General features: G+C 45.6%; 1 protein-coding gene across 2 annotated transcripts in view; it reads left to right on the top strand.

The window, feature by feature from the left end:
• SLC9A7 (solute carrier family 9 member A7) overlaps positions 1-18387 on the top strand; it is a 133204-nt gene extending 114817 nt beyond the window's left edge. For both annotated transcript variants that reach the window (XM_047076123.1, XM_047076122.1), the window contains 2 exons: positions 8367-8472; positions 12068-18387. In XM_047076123.1, coding sequence (XP_046932079.1) covers positions 8367-8472; positions 12068-12319 — 358 coding nt within the window. In that variant the 3' untranslated portion in view covers positions 12320-18387. The remainder of the gene's footprint in view (positions 1-8366; positions 8473-12067) is intronic.
• The last annotated feature ends 213 nt before the right edge of the window (positions 18388-18600 follow it).

The following is an 18600-nucleotide window of genomic DNA, read 5'->3' as shown; positions in this document are numbered from 1 at the left end:
CTCTCCCTCTCCCTCTGCCCCTCCCCCCCATCTCAAAAAAGAATACTGTTTATGAGCATTTTTGTCCATGTCTTCTGGTGCACGTATACATATATTTTTTTGTTGGGAATATACCCAGGAGTGAAATGGCTGGGTAATAGGACATGCATTGGTTCAACTTTAAAAGATAGTGCCAAACAGTTTTACAAAATGGTAGTACCACGTTACACACTCACCTCTAGGGTATGAGAGTTCTAGTCGCTCCACATCCCCACTGACTGTTGGTGTTGTCAGTCTCGGTAATTTTAGCAATTCTATTGAGTTTATAGTGGTATTTTATTATAGTTTTAATTTGCATTTATCTGATGACTAATAAGGTTGACCATCTTTCCATATATTTACTGGCCATTTGGTGTGTTCCTTTATGAAGCACCTGTTCAAGTCTCTTGCCCATTTTTCTTTTGGGCTGCCTACCTTTTCCTTACCATTTTGTAAGCATTCCTTAGGTATTCTGGATGTGAGTACTTTGCTAATTATATGTGATACAAAAATCTCTCCTTGTGACTTGCCTTTTCACTTCTAAATAGAATCTTTTGATAAACAAAAGGCCTTCATCCAATTTATTGATCTTTTCTGGTTAGTAGTTTTTGTGTCCTGTTGTGAAAATCTTTCTCTATGCCAAAGTCACGAAACCAGTTTCCTCTTTTATCTTCTAGAAACTTTATTGTTTATCTTCTGCACATCTATTTTTTTTTTTTTACTGAGTGATGGACATGGGCAACAAAAAAGTGTAGAGATCATTGATCATTTGAGATGCTCTTGAGGAGGCTGTCATCCTTCAGAGCTGATGAACTTACATCTGGTCAGTGGCTAGGCAAGGGCGTTAGCAGTTCCAGATCACTGTAACCCAGTCAGGAGTAAAGGTGATTTGAAGCCGGGAATCAATTCCTGTGAGGATTAGTCTGTTTTCTGGTGGCCTTTTTTCCCCTAAGGTTCTAATGCAGAGCCTAAGGTGTTTCCATAGTCTTCCTCAGAAGGATAGGACTCCAGTTTTTGTCAGATTCACTCTATCTTTGTCAGTCTGTCAGATGCTCTACTCAGCTTCTCAGGTGCCTTTTGGGGAAATGTGGCTCACCAAGTACCAGGCTCACCTCTTGGATGTCTTCCACCAGATTCTGGCCCTCTTCACTGCCATGGCATCTATCTGATGCCATTAAGCAGCCGATTTTGTTGTGTTTTATTTTATGTTTTTATCTTTTGCCCAGCTCTTGTAGTTGCTCTCAGTGGAAACAGTGGTTCAAATTATCTTGTTTGCTATTAACTGAAATAGAACACCCAGGGATTTTAAAAAGCCATATGTACTTTATCTACATCATGATTCAGAATGCATGTTACTCCCCGGGCTTGGAAAGGACGTGGAGAAAATTGGAGAGAGTTCACAGAAGAGTGACAAACTGTGAACGTGATAAGAAATTGATTCTTATGGGCGTTTAGTCCTGCACTTTCAACAACGGGTAGATTGTTCAGACATAAAATCAGTACGGAAACATTGGACTTGAACTACATTGTAGACTAAACGGACCTAACAGACATATGACTTATGGGATGCAGTGAAAGCAGTTGTAAGAGGGAAGCTTATAGTGATAAATGCCTACATTAAGGAGAAAGAAAGATCTCAACTAAACAAACTAACTCCTCAAGGAACTAGAAAAAGAAGGAGAAAGTAAGCCAAAAGTTACCAGAAGGAAGGAAATAACAAAGGTCAGAACAGAAATAGAGACTAGAAAAACAATAGAGAAGATCAATGAAAGTAAGAGTTATTTTACTGAAAAGATAAACAGAATTGACAAACCTTTTGTTAGACTAAGAGAAAAATAAATAAAAATAAATAAATAAAAATCAGAAATGGAAGAGGAAACATGACAACTGATAGCACATAAATACAAGGAGTCATAAGAGACTCCTATGAACAATTATACACTAAAAATTGGATAACCTAGAAAAAAATGGATAAATTTCTAGAAACCTACAGCTTAACCAAGACTGAATGAAGAAGGAATAGAAAATCTGAATAGCCCAGTAACAAGCAGGAGATTGAATCAGTAATCAAAAACCCCCAACAAATAAAAGCTTCCAAGATCCAACCTCCTTTCATGATAAAAGAAAGAACTCTCAACAAATTCGATATAGACGGAATGTATGTCACCATAATGAAGTTGGCTTCATTGGTGAATTCCACCAAACATTCAAAAAATTAATACCTTCTCAAACTCTTCCAAAAAATTGAAAAGTTGGGAACACTCCCAACTTCATTTTATGAGGCCAGCATTGCCCTGATATCAAAGCCCAAGGACACTACAAGAAAAGAAATTTACAGGCCAGTCTCCCTGATGAGCATAGATGTAAAAATCTCCAACAAAATACTAACAAACTAGGGCACCTGGGTAGCTTGGTGGGTAAGGTATCAGATTCTTGATTTCTGCTCAGGTCATGATCTCACAGTTCAGATATATTCTCTCCCTTTCTCTCTCTGTCTCTCTCTCCCCCCGCTTCCCCTCTCTCTCTCCCTCCCTCTCCCACCCCCACTCACACTCTCTCTCTCTCAAATAAATAAACATTAAAAAAACACTAACAAACTGAATTCAGTGGCACATTAAAAGGATCATACACCAAGTGAGATTTATCCCTGGGATGCAAGGTGGTCCAACATAAGCAAATTGATAAATGTGATACATACACCACATTAACAAAATAAAAAAATAAAAGTATATGGTCTCAATAGATGCAGAAAAAGCATCTCTTGACAAAATCCAACAGCCTTTCATGATAAAAAATAAACTCTCAACAAAGTAGATACAGATGGAATGTATGTCAGCATAATAAAGTCCATTATATGACAAGCCCACAGCCAACATCATACTCAAGGGCAAAAAGCTGAAAACTTTTCCTCTAAGATCCAGAACAAGGCAAGGACACCCACTCTTGCCACTTCTATTCAATACAGTATTAGAAGTCCTAGCCAGAGCAATTAGGTAAGAAAAAGAAATAAAAGGCCTCCAAATCAGAAGGGAAGAATTAAAATTATCTCTGCAGATCACATGATCTTATATATAGAAACCCCTAAAGACTCCACCAGAAAACTGTTTTAAAACTAATAAGTTGCATTTCTATACACTGACAATGAGCTATCCAAAAAAGATAGTAAGAAAACAGTCTCCTTATGATACCGTCAAAAACAGTAAACCACTTAGGAATAAATTTAACCATGTAGGTGAATATCTGTACACTGAAAACTGAAAAACATTGATGAAAGAAATTGAAGAGGACACAAATACATGGAAAGATATCTGTGTTCATCGATTAGAAGAATTAATATTGTTAACATATCCATACTACACAAAGCAATCTATGGATTCAATGAAATCTCTATCAAAATTCTAATGGTGGGGTTTTTTTTTTCACAGAAAATAAGAAACAATCCTAAACTTTGTATGGAACCACAAAATACTGTGAATAGCTAACGCAATCTAGGGCAAAATGAACGGAGCTGAGGTGCCACACTTCGTGATTTCAAATTATATTACAAAGGCATTGTAATCAAAATGGTATTAGCATTAAAACAGATATACAGGGGCACCTGGGTGGCTCAGTCGGTTAAGCATCCAACTATGGCTCAGGTCATGATTTCCTGGCCTGTGAGTTTGAGCCCCATGCCAAGCTCTGTACTGACAGCTCAGAGCCTGGAGCCTAGATTCTGTGTCTCCCTCTCTCTCTCCTCCTCCCCACTCGCACTCTTTGTCTCTCTCCAAAATAAATGAACGTTAAAAAATAAAAACAGATATACAGACCAGTGGAACAGAAGAGGGAGCCCAGAAACGTACCCTCACATATTGGATCGACTAATCTTCAACCAAAGCGCTGAGAATATGTAATAGGGAAAGGGCAGTCTCCTTGATAAATGGTGTCAGGAAAACTGGATATCCACATGCAATAGAATGAAACTGGAACTTATCTTGCACCACTCACAAAAAGGAACTCAAAATGTTTAAAGACTTAAGTGCAAGACCTGGAACCATAAAACTCCTAGAAAAAAAAAAAAACACAGGGGAAAGCTCCTTGACATTGGTCTTGACAGTGCGTTTTTGGACTTTACTCCACAAGCGTAGGCAGCAGAAGCAAAAATAGACAAATGGGACTACATCAAACTAGAAGATTTCTGCACAGCATAGGAAACCATCAATAGTATGAGAAGACAACCTGTATAATGGAAGAAAATATTTGCAATCCATATATCTGATAAGGGGTTAATATTCAAAATCTATAAGGCGTTCCTATAACTCAACAGCCCAAATCCAAATACCCCAATTCAAAGAGGGGCAAAGGACCTGAATAGACATTTTTCCAAAGAAGACATACACTTGGCCAACAGATATGTGAAAAGTTGCTCAACATCACTCATCACCAGGGAAATGCATATCAAAACCACAATGAGATCTCTCCTCACATCTGTTAGGATGGCTGTTATCAAAATGGGAAAAAAATAACAAGCCAAGTTGGGAGGATGTGGAGAAAAGGAGACCCTTCTACACTGTCGATGGGATGTACATTGGTGCAGCCACGGTGGAAAAACAGTATGGAGGTTCCTCAAAAAATTTCTCCAAGAGAAATCCGCACTCCCATGTTCACAGCAACATTATTCACAGTAATGAAGATACGGCAACAACTTGAGTGTTACCAACACTGTATTGTGTGCTGGAAATTTTAACATTTTCTGAGAGGGTAGATCTTAAGCGTTTGCACCACACATAGCCAGAAAGATGGTAACATGTGAAGTGATGGATATGTTAATTAGCTTGATTGTAGCAATCATTTCACAATATACGCATATCTAAACATCTTGTACACCTTTCATGCATTCAGTGTTTGTCAGTCGTACTTCAGTGAAGCTGAGTGCGGAAGAAACTGACTCTTTGCGGGGCAACAGGAGTGATCTCTGAAGTCTCTGAATGTAAAGTTTAGTGACTGGGATTTCTACTTGTTTAGTTTGGAGGTGGGAGACCAAGAACGGAAAGCGTCTGAGGAATTATACCAGGAAGGTGCCCACGATTCATTCTATAGCTCCAGAGGTGATTAAATGAGAAGACTTGGCTTTGGCTACAACAGAAGAGGATCCAGCTGGGCGGGAATGATCCCCACAAGCCGGCAAGAGGAAGCGTGGTACCTCCTTCCCGGAACAAGCCTGAAAATGGAATCGATGGCCTTCCGATGTAAGATGAGAGGCTCAGTGCGCACATACAGCTCTCCCGGGGCTCCTGGAAATCACAGAAGAGATATTCGTGACTGCTTGCAAGACCAAAGCTGTAGTTTTCTCTGCTCCGACTCCATCTGTCTTCGAGTCTTGAGACAGTTTGTCTAGCTGATTTATTAAAGAATGTTGTTTAGTGACGACTGCAACCAGTACTTTCTGTGTCAGCAGATCGGCTGATAGCTGTTAATTTTCTCCTCGGGCCATAGCTCTCTAAAGAAAGGAGAGCTACTGCCTGGGGAGGGATTGGTAGAGAAACAGATCTTGAGGCCACCAAAGATTTTTCTCCCTAGAGTAACCTCCCCACCATCCAACTTTGGAGTGGTAGACTTCCGCACCTGCTTGATGAACTGAGAAACTGAGTAAAGACATGGGAGGGGGGCATGCCAAAGGAATTAATTCCAAGCGTGTGTGCGTGTGTGTGTGTGTACTTACATATGTATATTTTTTCACTAAGTAAACTCTATGCCCAATGCAGGGCTCAAACTCATGACCCTGAGATCAAGAGTTGCATGCCCTACCGACTGAGCCAGCCAGGCACCCTACCAGATACTTATTTTTTAATTTTTCTTTTTTAAATTTTTTTAATGTTTGTTTGTTTATTTTTGAGAGAGAGAGAACACGAGCAGGGAAGGGGCAGAGAGAGAATCCCAGGCAGGCTCCGAGCTGTCAGCGCAGAGCCCGAAGCAGGGCCTGAACCCACCAACCGTGAGATCATGATCTGAGCCCAAATCAAGAGCCAGACACTTAACCAACTGAGCCACCCAGGCACCCCTATTTTTTTTTAATTGTTCTAATAAAAGCCTTGGAGTTGAGAGGCTTTTCCAGTCACGATGTAAGAACGGGTTATTAGGAAAAGCACTCAGGGCACCTGAGTGGCTCAGTAGGTTAAGCGTCTGACTTCTGCTCAGGTCATGATCTCGTGGTTCATGGGTTCGAGCCCCGCATTGGGCTCTGTGCTGACAGCTCAGAGCCCGGAGCCTGCTTCAGATTCTGTGTCTTCCTCTCTCTCTCTCTCTCTCTCTCTCTCTCTGCCCCTCCCACTCCCTCGCTTGCTCACTCACTCGCTCTCAAAAATAAACATTAAAAAAATTAAAAAGAAAAAGCACTCAGATGAGAAGAAGCTCTTAGAAATTAAAGTTTCTGAAATAAGCCCCAAAATGTAATGGATAGTTTAATTACATGGTGGAGACTGAACTGTTGATCTGGAAGATGAAGTTGAGGAAGAGAATCTGTAAGAATTCAAGCACAAAGTCAGAGATGTGCAAGAAAGGGTTGCAAGACAGGGAGGTTAGAGCCAGAAGGTCCACAGTCCTTGAACAGAATATGAAAGGAGAAGATAGAGACCATGGAGGAAAAAAAGAAGCAAAGAAAGAATGAAAGAACATTCTAAAACTAAGGAGGAAAAGCGGGGCTCTTCAAGGCTTCCAAAGAGAAAAAGTGGCATCCTCTAAAGAGAACGAACCAGGGGCACCTGAGCGGCTCAGTCAGTTAAGCATCCGACTTCGGTTCAGGTCATGATGTCACAGTTTGTGGGTCCAAGCCCCACGTCGGGTTCTGTGCTAACAGTTTGGAACCTGGAGCCTGCTTCGGCTTCTGTGTCTTCCTCTCTCGCTGCCCCTTTCCCACTCACATTTTGTCTGTCTGTCTCTCTTTCTCTCTCTCTCAAAAATAAGCATTAAAATTAATTAAATAAAAATAAAGAGAAGAACCCAATGTGGCATCAGCAAACTTGAATGTTAGAATACCATCTAGCATTGCCAGAGTTCTAGGATGAAAAGAAAAAACTCTGAGCCTAGAAAAAAAAGACAGGTGGCTTTCAGACACCCAGGAATTCACAAAAGTTTGGCACTGTGCAGACTCTAGTAGAAGGGGGGAAAAAACCACCAACAACACAAGGATCAAACACAATCAAAATCAGACCCAGCTAAGGAGACAACATTGAAGAAGAAACAATTTGTTATAACCCACAAGAAATGTACAAGATCAAAAGGAAATTCAAAGAAGAGCCTGTATTTAGCTCATGTTCTCTTCTCAGGAACAAAGTTTAAATGACATTGTATCACATTTCCTTTAATAGTGTTCTAACCACTCTGCTGGGTTACTAGCAAATAGTATTCGTTAAATAATATTACCAATGCTAGTTACTGGCTTTTAACATTTAGACTCAATCCGTAGACAAAGCACAGAAGCTTTACTTCTGACTTATAGAATAGAATGCAAGTGTTACGTGTCTATAGTATAAAATTAAGTATAATAAAAATCAGGAAAAAATGGAAAAGCCAGAGTATAGGGGCGCCTGGGTGGCTCAGTCGGTTAAGCGCCAACTTCGGCTCAGGTCATGATCTCACGGTTCGTGAGTTCAAGCTCCGCATCGTGCTGACAGTTCAGAGCCTGGAGCCTGCCTGGGATTCTGTGTCTTCCTCGCTCTCTGCCCCTCCCCCACTCATGCTCTGTTTCTCTCTGTCTCAAAAATAAATAAACATAAAAAAAATTTTTTTAAAGAAAAGCTGGAGTATAAATGAATTAAATGTACCGTCTTTCACAGGAGGGGATTAAAAACCTCTGACTAAAGTTTATACATCAATAAATAGGAAGAAAAAATAAAGAAAGAAAGAATAAATAAATAGGAAGACACACATACACACACACACATGCAGTGGAATACTACTCAGCCATTAAAAAGAATGAAATCTTGCCATTTGCGACAACATGGATTGACCTTGAAGCTATCGTGCTAAGTGACATAAATCGGACAAAGACAAATGATCCATGATACATGATTTCACTTACATGTGGAGTCTAAAAACCAAAACAAAACAGAATAAAACCCAGATTCACAGATAACAGCAAACAGATTGGTGGTTGCCATTGGGGCCGAAGCAGGCTCCAGGTTCTGAGCTGTCAGCCCAGAGCCCGACGCGGGGCTCGAACGCACAGACCATGAGATCGTGACCTGAGCCGAAGTTGGACACTTAACCGACTGAGCCACTCAGGCGCCCCTACTCTTTGGGATTTCTAAACATGTTCCGTTGGGTGTGTGTTCTCTTTGCAGGCATTTTCCTTAATCCTCTTTTCAAAGTTACTTGAAGCCCATCCTCACACACACCGGCCCCCCCTTAACCACCACGCTGCCCGCCTGGTGTGGCCTGCTCGCTCGGTGTCTGACCAGTCCCCAGGTGTACGACGTAAGTACAGCACGTCAGGGTTGTGTTCCTGATCACGGAGCCAGGGTACTGTCTTCCCCAGGAAGAGGAAACGTGTTGCACGCAAGCCTCCAAACCCACAAGTTTTGCTTTTCTAAATAAGATGATTAGAAATGGCCAAGTTAACGTATGTTTGTGTATTTTGCACAGTAACAGAGAAACCTTGTACCTGGGCCGCGGGGCCCTGCGGTGTCTGCAGCCATGGTGTAGGAATTCTGGATTTGGAAACAGAACAGCTACATTCAAATCCAAGCCCTGAGGCCATCTAAGTGTTCTTAGCAGCCTTAGTTTTCTTGTCTGTAAAGTGGGCCTCGTCGTCTGGGCTTGGCTGTGAGATTAAAGGCTAAGGTATGGAAACATATGGTGAACCACAAAGTGTTTAGCAAACGTGAAGATTCCTTTTGCAAATGGTGTCTTTATGTTGAGATGGTTAGGTCCTTTCCGTTTTCCGATTCAGACTCAGCACAGTACGAAAAGAATATCCACACCGGTGGACATCTGAGCTTTGGGGCTGACTCGTGAGCTCTTCACCGGGGTTGCTGGGCAGAGGGTTTGTGGAGAAAGCAAGAATCTACCTCCATAGAAGGACTGGAGGAGAGGGGAAAGGCCCTTCTTCCTCTCTCTCCTCCACCATCCTACATAACCATTACACCCGGGAGAAAAGAACTCCTTATATTTATGTAGAGCTTTCCAGCTCACAAATGGCTCTCTCGGCCATACCGTAAATAGGCAGATAACTACCATCTTACAGAGGAAGAAACTGCCTTGGTCCCAGGATTGGTAATTGACAGAGCTGTGACCCTAATGCAGGTTTCAGAGTATTAGTAAATAACCTGCAATTTACTTGGTTAGTGTTGAGAAAGCAGAATGCAAAGCCCAGGTCTGAGTGAGAAGGGTCCTGATCAGGTAACGGGGCAGGGCAGCGGGCTTGGAAACCGTTGCATTCGGATGGTACGGAGGGGAAAATAGACACTGTAGCTGGGCAATAAGCAAGAATCCCTCCATACTGCCACTGCTGCTTTGGGCTGGGGTCCCTACCAGGGTCTCAGTCTGCTCCAGACACGGTGAGGGTTGCTATTGTTGAGAGAGGAGGAGCAAAGGGTCTTTGAAAAATTAATTGAGGAAGCCACAGGGAGAGTGGAGGGGCTCCCTGCAGGCTTTTGAGCCTGGTGAGGGTCTTGGGCTGGGCGGCTCTCGTGGCTGTTTGACGCACTGTTGACCTCACCCATCACCTAGAGGGCGTTTGGACTTCCGGTTTATTTGGGAGATCTTGAAGATGTTCATTATTCACTGTTTGCATGCACCTAGGAAACCGTGTTCTTCCATTCAGGAAAGTGTGACTTCTGGTTATTTCAAACGCCCACGTTCCTGCAACACGCGTGTTTGCAAGGTTATTCCACAGCATTTTCCTAGCAGCCTTCAGTGGACAGCCCGTTACATAATTATTACAAGCCTCCAGCTTAACAAAACTTTTGTTGATCTTGTCATCTAGAATTGGAGGCTCTGACTTGGAAATCCCTCTCCACTGGGTTTTACTAGGTCCTTGTTTCGGAATGACCTTTCCTTGGGTACTCTTTGTCCGGGCTTGTGAGTTTCGTAATGGAACGGGTCAACATCCATTCCCGTTTCCTCCTGCCGGTGAATTTCAGCCCTGCTTTCCCCTGCCAGGGGTCAGCGAGGGTCACCCAGGGGCTGGTGTCTGGGGGCCTCCTCTGCGCTGCTGTAGAGGGCGTGGCCCCATTTGCAGACACCGCCTGCGAACGGAGACACGGTTAACGCTAAACCAGGGAACGTGATCTCATTTGTTGTTAAGAAAACTATCACAGGACAGATCGAATTTCAGGCCTTTCTCAACACTGGTGGAGAGTAGGAATCTGGGGAGTTTGGAGTGAGTTTTGGAATGAACGCTCTGCCTGAGTGCGGGATTGTTATTTAGTTGCACGTGTGCGCCTTGCCTCATTCCGCGAGGGTTTGAGGCAGCAAGCGAGAGGAGGCGTGGGCTTGCCTATCCAAAAAAGCCGGGGAGCACTGGCTAAGTGGAGTCATGTTGTGAAGCGCCGGGCAGCCGTCATCACTGAGAAGCAACGCAGAAAACAAGCTCGAGCTCGTTACCAGCGAGTGTACCCAGACAGGCTGGGACAGGAGAAGGAGCTAGGCAGACCCAGAAGCCCTTCCTAGGTCGGGGCATTGAATAGGTACTCCTCTGGCACCTCCTGTGACTTAAGCATCTCGAGGAAGGGTGCCAAGAGGATGCGGTCACGTGCTGTGCCGGTTTCTCACCTAGATGGGAATTCAGGCATGGTTGGGGAGAATCTGCCCGTGGCCTTGGGCAGCAGCGTGACTGGTGCGGACAGGGGAGGAGGGAGCAGGAGGCTGTCAGGGAGGCAGGTTCCCGCGTCCTGCCCCGAGGACACCCTGACACGTAGAGGATGCAGGTGCCTTTTGAAGAACAGATGGCAGATAGGAGAGCAAGAGCGGTGTGCCGGAGCATTTTGAAAACGTGTTTGCCGTTCAAGAGAGGCGCTCGCAGCGTTTGACCCTGTGTGCAGTGGGGACGGCAGGGGAGCGAACCGCCCCTTGTTTTGCTGGTTAAACCCATTAGAGGGTGAAAGGTTTGTGTCTGACCCCGGGCTGCTTCCTGAGCTCTCCCCCACGGTGTGGTCATTTGCGGAGGCTGCCACTCTGGCTAGAACGAACGCCTGCCTTGCTCCACCTTGCCTGGTTTTTTTTTACTCTCACTGCGGCTTTTGTCCATCCTCCTCCCGATGGGGTGATTTTTTCACATCCTTTACCTGGGTCCGACCAGCATAAATCCTAACTCTGCTTCCCACCAGCTGGGGAAACCTCGGGCACATTTCCGAGGTTGTCTTAGCCCAGGCTTTCTTCTCTGTGACAGGAGTGTTCCCGCCCTTCACAGGCAGGGAGGGGTAAGGATCAAGTGAGCCCTTCCCTGACCTTCCCGGCAGGCATAGAACAGATTGTTTGAGAAAACAGACCCTCCTTCTGGATGCCCCGCCGCATCTGTGCCGCCGGGCTTCCCATCAGGGGGGTTTTCTGTGCGGACAGGATATTTCCCATCAGGGGGGTTTTCTGTGGGGACAGGAAGGATATCGTAATTATGCTTTGACCCCTTCCCTCAATCGCTCACTGGGACAAAGAGCGGCTCAGATGTAAATCAGGTGGGTTCAGGGTGGTTTATGGGGCCTCCTGCCCAGGGAAGGGGGGCCCTGAAACCTATCTGTAAGTTCACCCAGTGACCTTGCCCTGCCTTCCCTTGTGGGCTGGGAACCTGAAAGCCCCAGCTGGCCTCCCTTTCTCCCCTTGTGTCACTAACCTCAGCTGTCAGGCATTTGAAATCAGAACTGCTTCCTGGGGTTCAAAGGCTTGGTTTCCAGCAGCAGCACCTTGCCTTGAATAGCACGCTACAGTTTGCAACATTCATGCACACCAGAGGCTCCGGGCAGGCAAGTTTCACGGGCCCGGGGTTTTCAGATGAGGAGCTGAGGTCGGGGGTTGGCCCCAGCCCTCGGAAGATGCCGGTCTCCCATTTGTCGTTGTCGTTCGTTGCACTTTTCAGAACCAAGAGCCGCTGAGAGAAGAAGACTCCGACTTCATCCTGACCGAGGGCGACCTCACCTTGACCTACGGGGACAGCACAGTGACTGCAAATGGCTCCTCAGGCTCCCACACGGCCTCCACGAGCCTCGAGGGCAGTCGGAGAACCAAGAGCAGCTCCGAGGAGGTGCTGGACCGAGCCCTGGGGATGGGAGACCAGCCGGTTTCCAGCCGGGGCACGCGCCTAGTGTTCCCCCTGGAGGACAATGCGTGACTCCCCCCTCCCCCCACCCCAGAGCCTGCAGCGATGAGGGGCGGGGGCGGCCCACCCGCAGGGTGAGGACGGCTGCAAGCCCCAGGGTTGTTTGAGGCGGGGCACTGACTGAGTGGAACTAACGCTTCTGTTTTATTGGGGTCTGAAGCTATCTTAATAACCTTTACAATTTAACCCAAGATGGTGGGGCTAAAGTGTCTCTAAATCAAGACAGATGCAGACCTATTCCCACTTTTTCACATAGTAGTGTGCTGTTCAGAGTTAAACAAACAAACAAACAAAAAGCATGCTTTAATGGTCTAACTCATTCACCTGCAGTATCTGAACAAGGTGTGGGGCGGGTGGGGGGGGTTGGAGTCCCCCCAGGAGAGGCTTCAGATCCGTACACAGCAGTGCAAGCCTGGCTGGCTGCAGGAATAGCAAGGTGGAGGAGAGCAGGCTGGAAGAACAATCGAGAAGGAAGGCAGCTGAGACCGGACCTCCAAGGATGACGGAAGCCGGTGGTAAATGGGACAGAACTCACGAAGAAGCAATTGCCGCAGGCACTTCTGGCTCCGAGGGCTGCGGGACTGCGACCTCACGTCAGGCTTCTGGACTCTTTGCAACCCGGGTTTCCTCTAGACTGAAGAATGGAAATCTATCCGTGAACATTTCGACACGGGGAAAGAATTAGAATTCCTTCTCTGGAAGCCTCCATCCAGAAGAAGCTACCAAAAGCAAAACCAAAGGCAAAAATCGTGTTACACTGTTGGGTTTTTCACATTAATCTGGGAACAGCAGAAACTGGTTAGAAACTGATGACGAAAAATCAGTCAATTCTTCAGGGCCACCGTACAAGCTGACTGCCTGGCAAATGATTCCGAGGGCCGAGATACCTACTGTGGGTTTAGGAACAACACCAAAATTGGTTGGGATGCTTTTATCTGGGGACGAGAAAGCAAAAACAAGCCTAGGAGGCAGTAGGCTAGTATTGGGGGGCGGGGGTGGGAATCACACTGCGAACAAAATTAACTGCAAAAACGAAATACAGGATACTGTTCTAAAGACCTGAGAATTCCAAACCTTGAGCCAACGAATGCATGAGATTTCAGCGGCCACGTGAGAAATTAGAGGCAAGTCCCTAGAAAATTAAGCATTATTCAGTCCGGTGGAACGTTCTGTCTACTGTAAGGTTAAGTCTCCGGATGTCTTGACACTTGAGTGCCATGTAAAGAAGGGTCGTCCTCTTGGTATCTGGGGAGGCTTGCACCAGCTGAATGCGTGAGCGTGGTTTGAAATTTAGGTTATTTGAAAACCCGATCTATTAAAAAAAAAATGCTTTCATAAAATGTGGGCATTTTTCTTATTGTGGCAGACAACATAGTTTGTGATAGTTTGTGTAAACCAGGCAAAAATTATTACTAGGTTGAGCCATATGAAATTGCTGATATTGAACCATTAAAAAGAAAAAAACAAATGGCAGTTTCATATGGTTCGATATAATATAATTAGATGCTTTTTATTCCTCCCCCCCTTTCCTTTCTGTCTACCCTAAAGTCCATTTTGACTTTATCAGGGGCACCCGTGGGATTTGTAAGCTTGAAAAACAAGCTAAACCACATATCTAACCCCATGAGGCTCAGAATTACCTAGGCTAGTGAAGGACTTAAGAAGACCTACGAGCCACAGCCAGAGAAACCTCTTTTTTAGAGAGCCCCTGGATGGGAGGTCATTGTGTCGTGGGTGTTGTGTCAGAGTGCAGAGAGCAGCTTGCCAGGCTGGAGATGTGCATATGTGCCCGCGCCCAGAACCGGCAGAAGTTTTATTCGGTGGAGTTCTCTCAGTAATGACCAGTCAAGCCTATAAAGGTGAGGCTTGTGTGTGTGTTGGGTATTTGCAGAGATGGATAGGCTGGCCGGCTCTTTGGTTGGGTCTTTATAAAGCCTTGTTTATCTCTTATGTCGCTTACTTGTTTAATTTTGGAGGAAAGAAACTACCGGAAAAACCCTGATATGATTCATGAAAATAGCCACCCTGGCTGTTTAGGGACCCCCCCCCATCTTAATTAACGTCAAGGCTATGTTGTCATTAATGGTTTTCCAGGAAGCTTTCAGCAACTTAATAAGAAATCAAGGAGGAAAAATAACCAGAGTTCTCCATCCAAGGCCTACGTCGATCCACAGATTGTTGTGTTTTCCCCAAAAGGGTCTTGTAGTCTTGACTGCAAACCTTTTATTTGGACCTACTTAAATATAAGCAGGTGGAGATTTGCCAAGACCAAAATTTTGCTAGGGTTGTAGTTACTTGGTTGGATTTTTTTCTTCAGTGGATAGGAGTAAGTCACTGACCTATGGTTCTAATTTTTGTTTGCAAGATGTGCGGAATAATCCTGACCTTACTAGAGGTCCTGGGAAATGAGTCCATTCATTGAAACGCTTCCGTGTTTCTAGAAGTACTATGCCTATGCTGAGTGGGGGAAAGTGCGTGCCACGAAGCCCAGAAACCAACTAACACAAGGCCAACTATCTGCAGCCAGCCTGGCATAAATCAGGTTGAAACGGCTGAGTGCATCCAATTTCACGTCTTTTTAACACGTTTAACATCTTATAAACATATTTGTTCCAGGTTGGGGGCGGGGGGGGGGGGTGACAGTTCAGCAGAGCTGGATAATTCTAGCACACAAGTTCTCAACCATGGCTGCCCATTAGGATTACCTGGCTAGTTTTTTTTTTTTTTTTTTTAAATATCAGTGCAAGGGCCCTATCCTCAGAGATTCATATTTGGGAGGCTTGGAGTGGGGCCTGGCTTCCGTGCTTTGTTTTGGATCTTCAGGGATTCTAATGCACAACCAGAGTTGCGAGCCTTGTAGCCTACACCTTGCAATGGACCCTATTTGGAACCTTAAAGGATGGCCTAGCAAATTAAGTTTCTTTAGTTGCAAGTCACGTGGACCACCCTGAGGGTTGACCAGTAACCCAGCCTTGACGGCCGTCAAAGGGTTTCGTGTAGACACTCTTGGCAGAACTCCAGAACTTTCTCCCTAAAGTACAACTGACGGCGTCACATTTGAAAACCTTAGTGCATGAAAGGGAGAGAAGGGTGATGTGAGGGGATGTATTCGGGCGGGGGCGGGGGGGCGGGATGCATCACCTGTCCTCTTTGCCCCCGCCTGTGGAAAGAAAAGGGGTTCGGTCTTAACCGAGCAGCCAACTGTCAAGTGGAAGGTTTTGGGAGAAGCTGGCTGTTCCACTCAACGTGTGACTAAACGGGGTCCCCTTTGCGGCCAAGTCAGCTTTCTTTCTGGCCACACTCAGCTTGCCCCGCCCCCCCCCCCCACTTGCCTGCATCCACGCTGGAGACCACAGGGTAGAGGTTGGGCCTGCGGTTAGTGGAAGCTTGTGACCCCTTCGCGCTCACGCTCACGAGGCACCGGCATTGCCAGAGGGGAGGCATGAAGCCCGGCTGTCCCTTTTAATACTCTTTTCGAGCACTACAAGGCGACCCGAACTTTGTCTCCCCCGGAGGGCAATTTGGACTTTAAACGAGGCTGCGTTTCCTCCTAGGAAGCCAATCTAGGAAGAGCGTGTACGTAACTACACGGTCTCTGCCCATCCAGGGTACTCCCTGGGGCGGCCAAACAGCACTGACGCCTTGCAGCCGAAAACCACACTGCGACATCAAATGTCTCATCAAGCAGACTGCAGGAGCTTTCAGGCTGTGTTCTCCGGCCCCGAAAATGCCCTCTGTGGTTTGGTTGACAAATGAAGTCTCTGGAAAACGTGAAAAGCGTTAGCTGAGCTGTCCATGTACATTTCAGTCTAGGGCGATCTCCTTCCAAAGTAGAGGGCTGTTTCATGACATCCTCCCACCCCCAGTCATCTCTCCCTCCCCCTTTCTTTGTCCACAGGGGCAGTTAATGTCACCATGTCAGATATTCAATACGAACGGGATGATTTCTAAAGGTAGAAACACCGCCGATGCCCTTAGGGGAGACTGGTGGCGGGACCAATGTGGGGGGGGGATCATCCTCTCAGACACCTAGCTTGGTCCCCACTGTGAGTCCTAAGAGGCACATCACAAAGCCGACCGTGCCATCTGTTGTAAGATGGAATCTGGAACGAGGGCTTCTGGAAGGAGGGCTTCTGGAAGGTCAGCTTGCTGATCCAATAAGCATGTGACTTCCCGTTCCACTTTGGAAAAACGGGGAACTTGACACGTTTCACGTTTCACGCCTGCCTCTTGATGTTGATTCTGAAGATGAGTTCGTGTAGGAGCGAGTCTGTCACATGCTATGAAAGTGGTATCGGTGACTTCTGATCTCTTACGTTGGTTTTTAAGTGAAACTCTGGCCCCGCCCATGTCCGGTGCTGTGCGCTCCGACACAGTCAGTCGAAGGAACCTAGTGGCCAAGAGTTAGAAACAAGCTTTCTAATCTGAATGTGCTTTCATAGTAGCTGAAGAGACCTTCCCCTTTCTAAAACCCAATAAGGACAATACGCAGAGACATACTCTAGAAAGCTCTGCTAGTCTCTCACTAGGAAAAGCAAGTAGGGCTCTTCTCTTTGACAATCTTTTTCAAAACCACACCTAGAAATCAACGCCTTTTCCCTCTTTCGATTTTCGTAAGGAGAGCTTTTTTTTTATATATATATATACTAACACGTCTCGTCACCCAGTGCTAGCAGCAATCGTGAAAAGCAAAACCAAAGCTTTTGATGTTAGTTTTATTTTTGTAAGCAGGGTTAGAACCATGGCCCCACATGGAGCACACAGGCAGCCACTTTTCTGCCGCATTTTGAAAAGCCCCGAAATGCACATCAGAGCACCCAGCAGGGGCCGTCTTCTCTTTCGGATGGCCGCCTTTTAAAACAGGTTACACGGAATTGCCAGTTGCCAGGGTCAGTGGAAAACGACTGGGCGTGTACATACGTTGGAGGAACTCCGCATCTGCTGTCTAAAGCACTGAAAATTTGAGACCCCCGTGCTACTGGGTGACCGTCCGACGGCTTGGACATTTGGGGGTGGACTTCTGTTGCGATGATTCCAGCTGTGGGCTTCGGGGAAGCAGAGGAATGATTTCCAGTCGTATGGGTGAGAAGTCTATGGATTCGGAATTCAGCACTGAAATCACTGCTTCAAAGCCTGTGACTTCAGGATCACCTCCTCCTAGGTTGTCTTTTTATTTTTTTACTTAGGAAGTTTCACTGTGTCCAATAAAATGATCGAATGGGAAGGCCACCAAGATTCATTTAATAGCTGCAAAGCAATTTTTAAAAATAGAATAGGATGGATTTACCGTGGGATGACAGGACTGTCCGGGGGTGGGGGTGGGGGCACTTTTTATAAAGCACTTCCATAATGTAACTGGGGAGAATGTTATCTTCTGTTTCCATTCATCAGTAGCAAACCGGTGGTTTTATAAAATTAACAGTATAGTATGTTATATAAATAAACATGTTCCATGAAATAAAAGTATGTTTAACTGTGAAAAGGTGAGGACTTGGAGTTGTCAGCAACCTTTATGTGCAATAAGGAAAACCGAGGTTAGGCCCCCAAAGTGCTAACTTTCCCTAGCATTTTACTTAACGTTTGCCTTTGTGTATATGTTTAGATTGGTATTGTAAATCTAGCCACACGTCTTCTGGCCTTTGACCGGTAGTTAACACGTTTTTCTCAAAGCTTTTTTTTTTTTTTTTTCTTTTTTACAAAACTCAAAATAAAAAGATTAACTGGCTGAGCTCATCTTGTGTTTGCATTTTATAAGTATCGTCAGTTAGTAGAAGAATGCTGTGTGATCCTTTTCTCAGTGTGTTTCTAAGACAAAGTAAGGCTAGCCAGCCCCTCTGGACCCAATCCGGCCCACCACCTATTTTTGTAAATAAAGTTTTATTGGAATGCCCTAGGCGCCTTCATTTGCACGATGTCTGTGAGTGCTTTCCTGCAGAGCTGGGTAGCTGTGACAGAAGTGAGCAGGTATTTGTGCATAAAGCCCAGACCATTTACTATCTGACTTTCTACGGAAAAGGATTTTTGCCAACCCCCCGATTCAGGTGCTTTAAACCTTAAGTTTTAAAACAGGGTCTAAAAAATCACAGCAACTGGGGCGCCTGGGTGGCTCAGTCGGTTGAGCCTTCTGACTTTGGCTCAGGTCATGGTCTCATGGTTTTTGGGTTCAAGCCCCACGTCGGGTTCTGTGCTGACAGCTCGGAGCCCGGAGCCTGCTTCGGATTCTGTGTCTCCCTCTCTCTCTGCCCCTCCGCCACTCAAGCTCTGTCTCTTTCTGGCTCAAAAATAAACATTAA

Source organism: Lynx rufus, unplaced genomic scaffold (assembly GCF_022079265.1).
Source record: "Lynx rufus isolate CCGP_SWC_20201006 ecotype Redwood Valley unplaced genomic scaffold, mLynRuf1.p SCAF_14, whole genome shotgun sequence".
In the NCBI taxonomy this organism is placed as follows: Eukaryota; Metazoa; Chordata; class Mammalia; order Carnivora; family Felidae; genus Lynx; species Lynx rufus.
This window is presented reverse-complemented; position numbering and strand designations above follow the sequence as displayed.